The sequence below is a fragment of the Cololabis saira genome, chromosome 12 (assembly GCF_033807715.1).
Source record: "Cololabis saira isolate AMF1-May2022 chromosome 12, fColSai1.1, whole genome shotgun sequence".
In the NCBI taxonomy this organism is placed as follows: domain Eukaryota; kingdom Metazoa; phylum Chordata; class Actinopteri; order Beloniformes; family Belonidae; genus Cololabis; species Cololabis saira.
This window is the reverse complement of record NC_084598.1, coordinates 10,481,066-10,496,017: the sequence shown is the minus strand read 5'-3', so window position 1 is coordinate 10,496,017 and position 14,952 is coordinate 10,481,066. Positions and strand designations below refer to the sequence as shown.

Sequence of the window (14,952 nt, the reverse complement as noted above, 5' to 3'; positions counted from 1 at the left end):
TGGATGAGTCGTCACTGCTCTCTTGGGGTAATTTTGGTCGGCCGGCCTCCTGGGAAGGTTCACCACTGTTCCATTTGTGGATAATGGCTCTCACTGTGGTTCGCTGGAGTCCCAAAACTTTAGAAATGGCCTTGTAACCCTTTCCAGACTGATAGATCTCAATTACTTTGTTTCTCATTTGTTCCTTTGGATCACAGCATGATGTCTAGCTTTTTAGGATCTTTTGGTCTAATTCACTTTGTCAGGCAGGTCCTATTTAAGTGATTTCCTGATTGAGAAGAGCTGTGTCAGTAATCAGGCCTGGGTGTGGCTGGAGAATTTGAACTCAGCTTTCCAAAGATGTGCTAAACAACAGTTAATTTATGTTTTAACAGGGAGGGCAATCACTTTTTCACACAGGGCTATATAGGTTTGGATTTGTTTTCCCCTTACAAATAAAAACCTTCATTTAAAAACTGCATTTTGTGTTTACTTGTGTTATCTTTGTCTAATTTTTGAATTTGTTTGATGATCTGATCTCATTTGTGTGATAAACATACAAGAAAAATAGGAAATCAGGCAGGGGCAAACACTTTTTCGCACAACTGTGTGTATATATATACATATATATATATATATATATATATATATATATATATATATATATATATATATATATATGAAGCACATTTACCTCATAGTAGGTCCATTCAGGTGCGGACCGGACAGGTCCAGATGGCCATTACAGGTGGCCTTAATTTAGTGTATTTAGGCCATAATCGTCACCTCTTCACTACTGTGGCTCATAATCAGTATTAAGTGTTCGTGCCAAAATGCAATTTACTGTGAATTACAGACAGACAAATCCATTTTGTTCATGTCTGTTTAAAAGACTTATCCCTAGAAGTAGGTCTGGGCGATAAACTGAAAATGTAACGTTACCGACATTCACTGCGATGACCGATTCAATTGGGTGTTGTGATAAAAAAAAAGAAAATGGACGTTTTTTTGTCTGTTTTGTCTGCAGTGTGCTGATAGGCTATGTTCATTCCCCTTTAAGACGATGTACAGCATGTCTGTTATCACGTGACTCCACCCATCCACTCTGAACAAGAAGGGAAACCAAAGAAAATGACTGATGGTTCAAATAAAGAAGCGGCTGACATAGCCGCAGACAAAATAACAGGGCTCTCAAGTGTCACACAATGAGTGTGAGACTTGAACAACTTCACACACTCTCACGCCACACGTGGCATTTCTCACGCTGAGAAATTAACTTTACCGCACAGTAATTCCAACAGACCCCCTGCAAACGAGTCACGGTATGCTACTGTGCACTGAGCTCTCAACTCAGAGCAGCTGGCTCGAGCTGCCAACCAATCAACCAATCAACCAATCAACCAATCAACCAATCAGCCAGTCAGAAAATAGATTTTTTTTGTTGCAGGGTAAAGTCCAAGTTTCAGCTTCAAGCGTTTCATGAATGCTTAGCAGAGGCAACCTAAGTTACAACACACATCACTCTTAACACACACAAACACAATTTGGGGCTAAATGTGTCAATTTTTCGTGATATTGATTTGAGGTCATATCACCCAGCCCTACCCAGAAGTTCCAGAGTTTTATTCAGGTTCAATTTTGTTAACCTAACCTGTTCTGCCATGTTCTGGTTAGAGAGAAGAACTTTACATTTCTGATTCCCTTCACGAAGTTTTACTGCCTAAGCAACATTTTTTTTCTTACTGGAATAGTCAGAGGATCTCTTCATTGTTCTCTTTGACAGATGTTCTGTCTTGTTTTCAAAGTTTGAGTTGAATTGTGACCTTGGCATTTGACTACTTCCCAGAGGTTCTCCTGAGAATATCACCTTGTCAGGTTGAATGTCTTCCCTTAAATGTTTAACTTCAATAACTATATGAGGCTGCTTCCAGGTTCTTGTCACAACACAGCAGGACAAGGAGAAGTGGTGGGAGAAATGGGATTGTTCTTCAATCTCTTGGGGGGAATGCATAGCATAACAAGTAAAGAGAGGCTGAATAAGATTGAATTGATTAAATCCCAGTCTATAAATTCTGCTAAATACGTTTGGAAAAGAGGCGTTTACTTAAGCTGACAAGGAAAATAAATGTTCAAAATTAGTTTAAAAACCATAACTTTTCAGCTGCTTATTTCCTATTTTGGTTGCATGCGATACTCTAGAAAATAGATGGCATCATGAAAAACAAACTGCAAGTAAATAATACAAGAGTAAGATTTTAACTCGGCCAAGGCTGTTTGAGATGCAATGTTGCTTTCCACGTTGAGGTTGGAGACGGGCCTGGATTTGAAAGCTGGTTTCGAGTAAATTGACTGGATTGACTATTAATTGTTTTCAGCAGATGTGGTGGCATATTCCTGTGAATGCTCTCCTCCCAAACTGCAAATTGAACTAGCCAACAAACGACTTAGATAAATCTATCAGGCTTTGCCATTTATGCTCATTTCATTAAAATTAAGCAAAAGATTGGCAATGTTTTCCTTTCCCTCGGTGACAAATAAATGTAAGAATACAAACTATACTCTTCCGTAGCCATAGAAAATGACACAATATGTAGGTACTCACTGATTAAATACTCCACATTTACCAAATTCATTGTCTTCTCTGCAAACTTACTTGTGCACTTTTTGATACCAGATCCCTTCTTCACAGCGTGCCGACTAAGCTTGCATTGGAAGTTATTCTCCCAAAACTCTGCAAACCAGATATTCCTTCTGTTGTTTTCTAATGTCCGGCTGATAAAATAGCGATCAAAACCTGAAAGAGATAAGAAACAGCTGTTATAATCGAGTCTCTTATGTTTTTAAATCTTTGATGGACAAGTGAATAAATAAAAAAGATAACCGAGTCCATGGCTGTCCAATATTAGTAGTTAGCTAATATTCAGACAAAATGTGCATATGAGAAGAAAGATTGCATTCAATCTAAGTTAAAGCAAAGACTATTTTCAGGTAAAACTAGTAGTTTTAAATTTGATTCTGTTTAGTAAAAGTCATCTAGCACTTGTGGTCTCCTAACAAGCGCTAGGTGACTAACCGGACCACCATTCCATCTCCAAACGGCAGCTCTGCCAATAAGGACTGTGCTAGCTCACAGAGCTATGGTGGACGTCCTATCAGAGGTGACTAAGAGACTCAAGAAAGTAATGACGGAAGAGACAATGAGACAGTGACGGACCAGTAGATCAAATAAGAGTACATCATGGGCTGTGTCGTAAAAAGGACTTAAAGTCAACATCTATACAGGGACCCTTATAGCTAAAAATGGCAAAAGTTGCTATATGTTGCTTTAACATTGATTTATTTATTTTTTTCTCTCCACAGTGGTGCTTGGAATGTGAATCTCTAGGCATTTTCTTTATCTATAAATGAATATGAATCCATCATCATCAGACATCGTTCCATAAAGGTAGATACAAAGAACTCAATTAAAGAGAGGGTAAAGTGTAATTGGGAAGATTTTCTGTCTTACTCTTCCAGTGTTCCAGCTCCAATGCTGTAACTCATCAAATTCTGTGATGTATTTCAGATATAAATCTGTGTTCTATACAAGTCAGGATGAGAATTTCATTTGCACGTTGTACGTGTAAAAAAAGTGAAGGTTCAACTCCGTTGTTTATTCCAAAAATGTATTAAGAAACAGATATCGGTGCATCGCCACAGTGAAAAGAAGCAAGACTTAAAGAAATCTTCAGTGTTGTGCAAGTTCATACTTCTCATGAACTAGTTCAAAGTTCAGTTCACATAGTTTAAAAATGAATAGTTCACCATTTTCACTTTGAACTAGTTCAAATTCAGTTCATTTCAATATTTTTAGGTGAGAAGTACAAATGAAACGCCCCCCTATCCTAAAACTGTTCACCGTATACAATCATGTTTTGTCCTAGTGGCTTCTCAACTTTACTCAGAGGCTGTAAATCTCCAACAATGTAGTCCATTATCAGTTTGTCTCCCTGTTGCTGGGAAATCAACCCCCTGAAGGTGCAGCAGTGGGACTGGGCTCGTTTGCGGCTGTTGGGTCTTCTTAGTCTTTCCTGATGACTTTGATTGTCAAGGACTTGCAGATATTATTTTCTCACACTGGACGGATGCTTTAACTCCACATGACGTTTCAAATGTGAAGTTGACGAGGCAGACGCTCTGACTTGTTTTCTCAGGTGGACATAATTTGCACAGAAAGGTTAGATTTTTACCGTCGGACTCTTTGGGAGATGATGTGTAAAATTCCTGCAGATAATGATAAGCGGAAGCATCATCTGACGCTGCGTCTGCATCGTCTCTCTCTTCACTGGTCATGTAAAACTGCACCGGGCTCGGGCCACTGTTGCCATGGAGCTGGAGCCCGTTGTTATGCTAGTGTGTGCACTGCATTGTGGGTAATGTAGTGTGAAGTCGTCGTCTCAGTGAAGCTGAAACTCACATAATCTGAACAGTTCAAATTCCAGTTCTTTATTTGCAGATCTGAACAAGTCCACGTTAAAGTTCTTTATTTGCAAATATGTTGCGTTCAGTTCAACGTTCTCATAGAAATGAACGCGTTCATCTGAACTCGTTCATACACAACACTGGAAATCTCCTCGTAAGACACAAACAAACACAAACACAAAGGAGATGAGAGACAACTGGCGCTGGAACCGAAATGGCTCAGAGTTTTAAATGAAGTACAAAACCGAAGAATAAAGAGGCAAAAGAGCAAAGAATATGCAAAAGTGAAGAGGATAATAATATGTTTTCAAAGTATATATTAGCAAATAAATAAAGATAATTACTAAAAGATGTACACATAAATATAGTCACGTGTGAAAGTTTGTGCCTCCTCTTAATCCATTTTTTTTGTGTAAAAACATATTGTAAGTTGCTGCTTTTTTTTCTTTCTTTTATAATTTTTTTGATGTTTTCCTGTTTCAACACAAATTTATCTAGAAAACAAAAACTACACACACAAACATATTTAATTTAAAAAGGTAAGAAACAGCAATAACACAACAGCATATTGTATTATCTGTACTTTCAACATAGCAAAAAAGCTAAGAATTCATATATTTAAAAGGGAAGAAAAGATAGTTGAAGGCTGCAGGTGAAAAGGAGATATCTCTGGCTGAGGTAAACAAAGACTTAATGAGCCATGAAAAGCATCAGATAATCAACATTCACATGAGAGAAAGAAAGAAAGAAAAATCCAGATCATTGTTTGAGATCAGGTGTTGCAGCGTGAGTACCTTTAATGGACTGTCGTTTTGGCAGGATGGTAACAGCACCTTCTGCCATTTCTTCTTGGTTCAGTATTGGAGCAATTTTGGATCCCCAGCTGTCTGAACCTACCCAGATGAAATGACCGGTTTGATTAGCTCTCTTTGCTGCTTGGAGAAGACGTCTATGGGGACAGAGAGGGAGAGCAGTGTATCACACGTGCTTGTTTTCTAGAATTATATTACCTGTAAGGAAACTGTGTGGTAATTATAAATAAATAGGCCTGTTTAATACATCACACCATAGTCTGGTTGTTCAGCCATCAATCACTTGACAAGTTTGCAAATTTGGACAATTTTTTTCCTTGTGCATGTTTTAATATATACATATACATACCGTATATACAGTGTATATATATATATATATATATACACACAGTGTATATATATATATATATATATATATATATATATATATATATATATATATATATATATATATATATATATATATATATATATATATATATATATATATATATATATATAGATGTTTATCTGCCAATGGTACCAGCAGAACATTAACAGAATGAAGACCCTGTGTTTATGGAACAGGAACTTTGTCATAAAACAAGCAGATTACTCCGTTTAGACCAGAAAAAAATTAATCTCACCACCTGGGAAAATTAACTAACATTTGTTTTAAACAGAGCAAAGGCGAGAGTTTTGAAGACAGACAGCAAACTTTACTGTAGCTGTTACGTAAACAAAGTTTCAGCACAGAAGCTTTAAATCCAAACACAGCCATCTGGCGCGTGAAGCCTTACAGACTCTGAGAGTGTCTGCTGATGATGAATCACCTGTGCAACATGGATCTCATTCATTTACTATGGAAAGTCAGGAGGTGTGGCCTAACAAAGCCTCTTGGGAAGGCCCCACGTCCTGGTCAAAAAGTGTATCTTGGCCCATCTTTATGCCGGTGAATGTGTCAAGTGCAAGAGCATTATCCAATCAAAGCAGACGCTGTCTCCTTGTCGTTGCACTCAATAAACAAGGGGACGTTTAAATTCAGGAAATCTGTCTGCAAAATAGCTTGTGATATGGCTGTTTAAGCAATATGAGGCTCTTAAGTGCTTAACTGTTTGTTTGATTTGTGAAGTTCTTACTTTTTTCTCTATGAATTTTATCCCTGGAGCCAGTCCCTTTTCTGAAAAGGTTTCAGGTTTAAGGTTCAGTTGCTGAGCAAAGAATTAGATCACCAACTATCTTTCCTGGAGTCAAAAAAAAATCTTCTATGTTACAAAATAAAAATGTATAAAATTAAAGAGTGAAATGTTCTTACATAAGAGACATGGAAGGATGAAATGTCCTTAACATTACTCATATTCTACTGATGGTCCACTGAAATAGAGTAAATTAAAGGTTTTCCAGCTTTAAACTCAACAAGTGAAATGTCAAAGGTCACTCATAAACTAACGTTTAGCTGGAGGTGAAACAACATTTATCATCAGGGGGCGTCTTCAGTTGTGACTGATGAAACGTCTTCAGAAACCAAGAGAAGGAAGTGCAGCTGCCTTGATTCTGACCTGAGGACGTCCCTTAAAGTGCCAGCTCAGTCAGTGCGTATGATTTCCAGGCCATTCCAGACTAAGTTTATATGTAAAACAACTGATTTCACGTTGGCTGCCTTGACCTTGCAGGGCGACTGTTCACATGCTTCCAGTTTCCAGTTGGTGTAAGTGCGGATCAACTGGATGTGTGATTGCAGTGACAGTGCAGTCACGTAACACTTCAGAGTGCAGCTCTGTTTAAACCTGAAATGTTGCAGCAGGTAGTGCAGTGCAATGCGTTATGCCTGCTTAGGGTAACTTAAAAATGGCCAGTGACCCTGAAGGATCACTAGAGTTGATCAGGCTCAAGATCAAAGACTAATGACCCAGACAGTGGGCAAAATGTTTCTAAAATTGTCCCATCTTACAGCACACCTTCAATAGTATGTAGTCTCTTCTGCTTTGTGTGTAAGGAGCTGTGTGTTTATGAGACTTCTGCATGCTCACACTGACACTGAGTTCAAGGATAGAGCAGGCATGCTGCTCTGAGATCTCCCTAGCTTCCTGTAATTACTATATATCCAGACTTATTACCCGTTATCAGAACTGGATTAAGTCAATGAGCACTGGGACTTATGCCCTGGCTTTCACCGAGGGACAGCCTCAAATCATTGCCCTCTTCCTCTAGAAATACTAGACTTCCAAAATGGTTTCAGGCAAATATTTCCTCCTATGAAGCCACAGCAGTGCTCTCTGTGTTTTCTCAGCTGACAACTAATTAATTCTTTCTTATTTTACACTGTTTTTATTGTTAAATGGAACAACATTTGGTATAATCCCACATTTATTTCAGAGAATAAAATATCCAACAGTGGCTGAGAACGGTTTGGATAAAAAGGACATAAATTAACAACGCTGAGGATTTCGCTTACCTAATGTCATCCTCATTGGCGAAGATAATAACCACTCGAGCGTTGGGATTCTCACTCAGCCTGCGGATGATCTTGTCAAATTCCCCAAGTCTTGGTTCACGCGGTATTTTCACAGATTGTGAAATGCACAGACCACCTAATTGGAAGAAAGATGAGAGCAGTTTCAAAATCTAAATAGTCTCATTAGAAGAAACAGCAGCGTGTTTATCCAGCAGTTTCAGGTGTGTCTTCTTCAAGCTTTTGGTTACCCGGAGATGTGATTTGGAGTCTTGTTTTATACTGCATTTCTCTTCCTTCTACCTACAGGAATCTTTGTCAGTCCTTTGGACTTTTTTATGGTAGATGCACTATTAAATGTGCAATATTTCACAGCATGAGGGATGCAAGGTATTAAAAAATCTTTACTTGGACCACAAGAGCCAAGTTGGAGACATTGCTACCCATCAATTCATGTTATGGTCCTGCCACTGAGACCAGGGGAATTTTGTAGCATTTGGAAGTACATAAATTGTGTAATTGAAAACCAGTTCCATTTGTCCATTTAAGTCATTTTTCTTTGTCCACACGTCATTGAATTTTGTTCACCTTACAGTTTACTGATTTCTTCCAAATTTGGGTTTTTGCCTGTATATTGAGCCAAACCTTAAAAGAGACAGAGACTATTAACATCAGATATACAGTATAGTTTTCATTTTCAGCATAATCAGTAAATTATTTGCCAGTGATCTTCTTCCTGTTAGGTAATTTAGTTCAGCATTCGGTGAACAACACCTATATGTCCAGTAATTCTCCACAGACTAGTTTTGAAAAGCTTCTGCATCCTCTTGATCTTCCCCCTATTTAACACAAGTCAAAGGCAGCAGGAAATGTCTACTAGTTACTGCGAAGCAACGGCTTTTTAATTCCCAATGCAACATTTCAAGATGATTGTTTTGTCATGCTGCCAAGATTTGACTGAGAAATGTGCATATTAATGAGTCTCCCTTTCATGAGCCACTACAAAGTCAGCCCAATGAGCAATCCCTGCATGAGTAATACCTTGTTCATGGCATTTTAACTCGCAAAAAAGTTGTAGCTTCGATGCGAGTCCCTTTGGCTGGTTAATGGGTTCGGAGTTCCTGCATTGGATTTATTTCTTCATTTACTGGCTCATGTCCTTTTTGTTTTGTGTCGATGGGGGACGTTTCGGTCTGCACTCAGGCAAAGCCTTGTTTTGTCCAAAGCCACAGCACAGCCCCTAAATTACTTGTTTTTTCTACTGGCGTCATTTACATCTCTAGAGTCAACCTCATATATACATACTCTTTCAAATTCATATTTGAGGCATCATTTTATTCCCTGCATGCTTGGTCTATTCGGTTTATAATTTAACTCAAAGTAAAAAGGGTTCTTTATGAAAAAAGATAATATTTTTTTGAAATATGAGTGGTACAGCAGCATGCAGCAAATACAGTAAAAAACAAAGCCATGCGTCATGTGTTCCTTGCCTTTAAGGATTACCATGAACCGGATGACTGATCATGGGAGAATCAAACAAAATTAATTAAGACGTCAGGAAAATAACCGTAAACCTTTGCAAGTCTGATTCATCCTCTGGTACATTTTCCAGATGCCTTGAGGTCCCACTTTCATATGTTTATATAATAATATACGAACATAAACAGCATGGGAGCATGAAGCCATAATGCTGCTCAAGAAAGAGACTGATCCTGTGTCCCAGCAATAAAATAGGCTTCACTGAAAAATTTGCAAATGAAAACCAGGAACAACTACATAATATCTTTTTCCAGAGTGAAACAATTTTTTGGTACCGAAATGAGCCTCTGGTACGAATGCCACTCTTGCAAACCAAAGGTAAATTGCATGGGGACAACATGAGGACAAACACCAGTTTTTGTTTTTCCCCAAGAATAACACACAAGAACACATTTGTTGGTTCCCTTCCACTAGAGAAAAAAAAAAAAACCACAATGGTCACTGGAATAACTTGAAATGGAGGTAATGGAAATAGAAATGGAAATGGAAGTAATAATCAATCATAATTTCCTGAATATTAAGGGATGGAAATGAGACACGGATTTTGAACTGTGGTTTAATAGAATCATTAGGAACAAACAAAACAAAAAACTAACTAATGAAACTGGTTCTGACAAATAATTAACTCTAGAAAAATGGAAAATGATTTGTGTCATGTCAAACTAAAGCGGGTCCTGTAATTAACATCACGAGTGTCTTCAATCTTGCCCTCAGTCAGTCAGCCAATTTAAAGTATGAAGAGTTGTCACTCTGCTGTTTGGTATTGTGGTGTTCGCCACACTGAACGTAGAGCAGAGAAAGCAAAGGACAGAGTTGTCTCAGGAGATCAGAGAGTTTATTTTACTTATTATTTTAAGAATAAGACCACCTCCAATCAGCTTCATGGTCCTGTGACTACAGTTGCAAGTTTTAGTCTGGAGTTTAGGGTCCACAGGACTGAAACCGGCCTCCCTGGACGTGGCTGCAAGAGGACGATTCGTAAAGAATTAAAGCTGCGTTAAGAAACGGGCCTTGCATGCGCACCACGTGCAATACACCACGTTGCAATACAAAATTACAATTCCACCTATTACAGACGTCGCCGTTAAAGTACATGATCATCAGCCTCTTTGTGTTGTAACGTTTATGCTTTTCACTCTGTAAGTGATCCTCGCTCGTATCCTTCCGTGTCCAGTCAACCGTGTGCTGGGAAACTTGCAGATCATTGAATCGCCAGCCACGTTACCCACGGACACAGATACACTCATACACACACCCAACCGTGCACAACCAGTGTTCAGTGCTTTGGATATTTCAGCTTAAATTTCAAAATGTTATATTAGTTCAATGAAGTTCATATTATCTATATTTACTATAGCTTGTTTGGTTTCTTCTGTTATCGGACACACGGTTTGTCATGACATACCTGAAAAATTCCAGGTGCTCCATGGCAAGCTGTGTGTGTAGTGACAAAATAAATCAGACAAGCTAAAATGATTTGTTTGTTTACAGCATAAGCTGTTGCAATTTCTTTCTTTTTTTGCACTTTAAATGTATATTGAAAGGCCTATTTGAGTTATTTATTTCTTAGTTATTTATTTCATACAAATAACTTTTGGTAACAAGAGGCATGTTTTTACCTTTAAATATGTTTAAAAGTATGAAAACATTACAGTTTTCAGTTATAATTGCATAAATTGTCTATATTTCATTACTTTATATACTGTCTTGGGGTTAAATTTGCATAAAATGCTAAAAACCAAATTGTCAAAAATGTAAAACCGAGAAACACCAAAAATGGAAAAAATTAAAAAGGAATGTAGGGAAAAAATAAAACCGATTTCATAGGGCCCTACTTCCGTTTGCTGCCCTGGATCTGTTTGATAATTCTGACCCACACAATGTTTCTGAAAGCAGTTCTATCAGCATTCTGGGAGCTGATTGGTCCTTACAGCATCATTAGCTGCCAATACTTGCTGTTGAATCTCAATATAATACTAGTATGAATATGTTGCATAACTACACACTCATATAATTAATGCAACAGGTCAAAAAACAGTTTTAATAACATTAACCCAAATTGATATCTGAATCAAATCGGATCGAATCAAATCGTGATAATCGATTCTGAATCTTAAGAATCGGAATCGAATCGATTCTTGACATCTGAATCAATCCCCATCCCAACTAACAACCAAGACGTATAGGGCTGCTAACAGCATACTGTGGGGAGGTTCTGCTGCAGGAGGGACAGGTGAATTTCACACACCAGATGGCATCATGAGGAAGTGTTATATGATAATATTGAAGCAACATCTCAAAACTTGGGAGTGGATGGATGGACGGGTCATCAAAATGTACAATGATCCCAAACATGCCTCCAAATGAGCTGCAAAGTGGCTTCACAAAATGAGTGTATTGGAGTAGCCATCACAGAGCCCTGACCGGTATCCACTAGAACGTTTGTTGGTGGTACTTGGTAGGCATGTGTGAAACAAAAACTTAGCTGACCGTGCTCTGTCAGGTTGAATGGGCCACAGTTCCAGCAAATGATTATGAGACGTGAAGGGTCTACTCAACACATTTGAGCCAAGTTAAACAGCTTAAACGCAATTCTAGCTAATACCAACAAACTGTATGTAACCTTTTAACTCTGAAAGAGGAAAAATCTCTAAAAAACCTCTCTTGTTTTCAACTCTCAGTATACGTTTTTCTCAGTTTCATTTCATTTAATTTACTATTATTGTGCCTCAATTTTATTTATAGCACTTTGGTCAATTGTGGTTGTTTTGCTTTATAGATCATTTTGACTTGACTACCTCTCTCTGTCATAATACCTCATGAGGAAATTAGCAGCTGCATAGCAGGAGCTCTGCTCTCAGAGAATCTATCAATCATTAGATTCGCTGTATTTGCCTCAGTGGTGTTTCAGTCCCCCATTCCCTCAACATCTGCTACACAGAAGAAGAGCGCTCATCCTTTCCTTCTCTTTTCACATCACAGGAACTGGTTACACCATTGTTTATCTCCCATAGAGAATAGCACGAGGGCCAGGGAATACAAAACCAGCTTCTGGGAGTTTAAAGTACATTCAACAATACCCCCTAAACCCCATCCCACTCCCGCCCCTCCAGAATATCCCACCCCCCCACCCACTGAGCCACTATTGTAAATGTGCTTGTTATAGGATAGATATAGTAATTTATTATATTTCTGACACCATCCACTCTAGTTTTATGTCTCCCCTCTGCTCCCTGAGTCTGGCGTAGACATGATCCCTTGAATTGAGATCCTCTGGAAATCTAGAGAAAGTTGCCTATAAACCTGCACCATATTTGAAATGCAATTTTTAAAATCTCTTTTTTAATGTCTTGTTAAAATTAAAAGAAAGGGAACACTCAACAAAACAAAACAATCATGGTATTTTTAAGTGTGCATGCTCAAATCCTTTACATATTTAGCTAAGAAAGAGACGTTTCCACACAACCTAAGTGGCTTTTAATTGGCTAATTATAGGTCTTACTCACGACATATTTTAGGTTAACATTATGTAGTATAACAGTCTCTTTGCAGTAACCTCTTTTTCACCAAAACACTTTGCGCGATTGCATTTTCCCATCAGACAGGATGTAATTGCAAACATCAGCTTAAAGACTCCCCATCTTCTTACAGAGCAAGTCTCATCACTTTCTTTAAAGTCAACCAGCCCACCAGAGGTGCCGTGTGCAGGCAGGAATACACATGGAAAGACAATTACAAAGCAGATTGGCTATCAGCTAGTGTGTTGCAAGCCAACACCTCTTTGCTTTGTCCATTATGTCTCCATGTTCAAGCTCAAGCATTTAATTAATCAAAGTTGGACATCGGGATGATCTGAAAACTATCTTTTTACCTTACATCAATAATCAACGGCCTGTGCAAAAGCAAACTTTTTTGTGTAATGCAGTTACTTGATAAGTTGTCTTTAAAGGAGCATGAGGCAGGAAAGAGGCAGGATTTATGAAAAAAATTCGTATATGTTTCAAGTTTTCTAATAATAATGTCAAGTGAAGCGTTCCAAACCAAAAAGAATGAGCCCTCTAGTGTATCTCTCCGTTGCCTTGAACAGGCTGTGTGCTGCAAAATGTGCTGCAATTCGGAGGCCGAATTTTCCCGCACTGTCCTGCGGATGTGACGTCACATGACGCTGCATGCGAGTTCTCCCCGTTCTCCCGTGCCGGCTTCGCTGTTGGCTGCAGTACCCCCAACGGCCGTCGTGGTGAAGGGTGGCGCTAGAGAGTCTCATTTCTTAAAAGGAGCCTCATGCTCCTTTAAATATGCTATATAAATAAAAGCAACTTCTGTTGATTGATGTTCCTAATGACTAGTTTCAGTTTAAAAAGGTTATTCTCAAAATTGAACATGAGCAGGGTCAGGTGCGGCCTCCTCGACTGCATGCTGCAGTCACTGCAGAAAACCTCAGGAGTGTGTGCATTTCTCATCAAACACTTATAACACCCTACTTTTTCTGAGCCACATCTAAAAAGCCATCTCTGAAGTTTCCATTGCTCAGGAGCCTGCTGATCTCTTCTCTTGACTCGCCCATTGTCAGTGCCAGTCTGTACACCCCTGATATCGCAGAACACCGTTTCTCCATTTCATTTGACACCGAGGCTGATTGCAGCACCCCGGACTCCAACAGTGGTGTAATATCTACACAAATACAGTTCATTTCGAGGTGGAGAATATTAAATCCATCGAGCACTGGACAAATAAATGAAAATGTATGGTAAAGTGAAAACAGCTCAATAAATGTAAGTCTAAGCAAATTAGTTTCAGGATCCATGGACAGGAAATGCTTGGGGGAATGCTGGAAGAAAAACAAACAAAAAACCCCTAAAAATCTTATCCTTGTCAAGCCAGGATAAAAATTGAAAAGCACCATCAAAAGGGAAAAGGTTTCCTTTTAAGTCAGCTGTATATTGTAAAACCTTTACATGAGTTTTTGAGACTTGTCCACTACCCACATCATCACACATTCCGAAAAAATGTTTTTTTTTTAATGGACTTTGCTTCACATATCATATAATATCATATAACTCTGCAGGTTTAAACATGACATAACCTCCAAACATTGAGTAAGTGATATTGACATTATTCACCCTTTATTCACCCATCAAAAATCTCAATTGCAGGTTCTAATCACATCAATACAAGATAGCCTCTTCAGTATGACTAATGAAAAACGCTGTTTGTAGCATGTTGACAACTAATTTGGCCAGACCCGGTACAGAGGGATAATTCAGAAACTATCTTTTTCTTTGCAACGCGGATGATGAATCATCCTCCATTATCATTTTGAGTGATGAAAACATAATGAACAATTTGAGGAGCTCTAACAGCCCATCTGTTTTGAACAGCAGTGTGGTTTCATCAATACACTAATTACTCTCTGCCTACTGCCTGCTGACCAGTAGTGTGCACTGATCAGCAAGATTTGGTAAATTATATAGCAAATTTTGAATGCAAATGTGTTGATCAGAAGCCTGAATGAACAGTGACTGGCGTCACATCCTGCCATGAAAGAAACGGGACAGATGGATGGAAATAATGTAAAGACGACAAGGCGAGAAGAGTAAAAGTAACATACCGGAGCAAAACGTTACCTTAGATGAACTGCAGGAAGTGTGCAGTGCTTTGAAATTGGTACATTGTTTTTTTACTGACTGTGTTGTTGCTCTCTTATCAGAACATAGCAAGCGAGTGGGAGGG

General features: G+C 38.5%; 1 protein-coding gene across 3 annotated transcripts in view; it reads right to left on the bottom strand.

Annotated features, from left to right (window-relative positions):
• grm4 (glutamate receptor, metabotropic 4) overlaps positions 1 to 14,952 on the bottom strand; it is a 250,271-nt gene that overhangs the window by 47,531 nt on the left and 187,788 nt on the right. For all 3 annotated transcript variants that reach the window (XM_061735446.1, XM_061735449.1, XM_061735448.1), the window contains 3 exons: positions 7,687 to 7,822; positions 5,235 to 5,389; positions 2,633 to 2,773 (listed from right to left, as the gene is read on the bottom strand). In XM_061735446.1, coding sequence (XP_061591430.1) covers positions 2,633 to 2,773; positions 5,235 to 5,389; positions 7,687 to 7,822 — 432 coding nt within the window. The remainder of the gene's footprint in view (positions 1 to 2,632; positions 2,774 to 5,234; positions 5,390 to 7,686; positions 7,823 to 14,952) is intronic.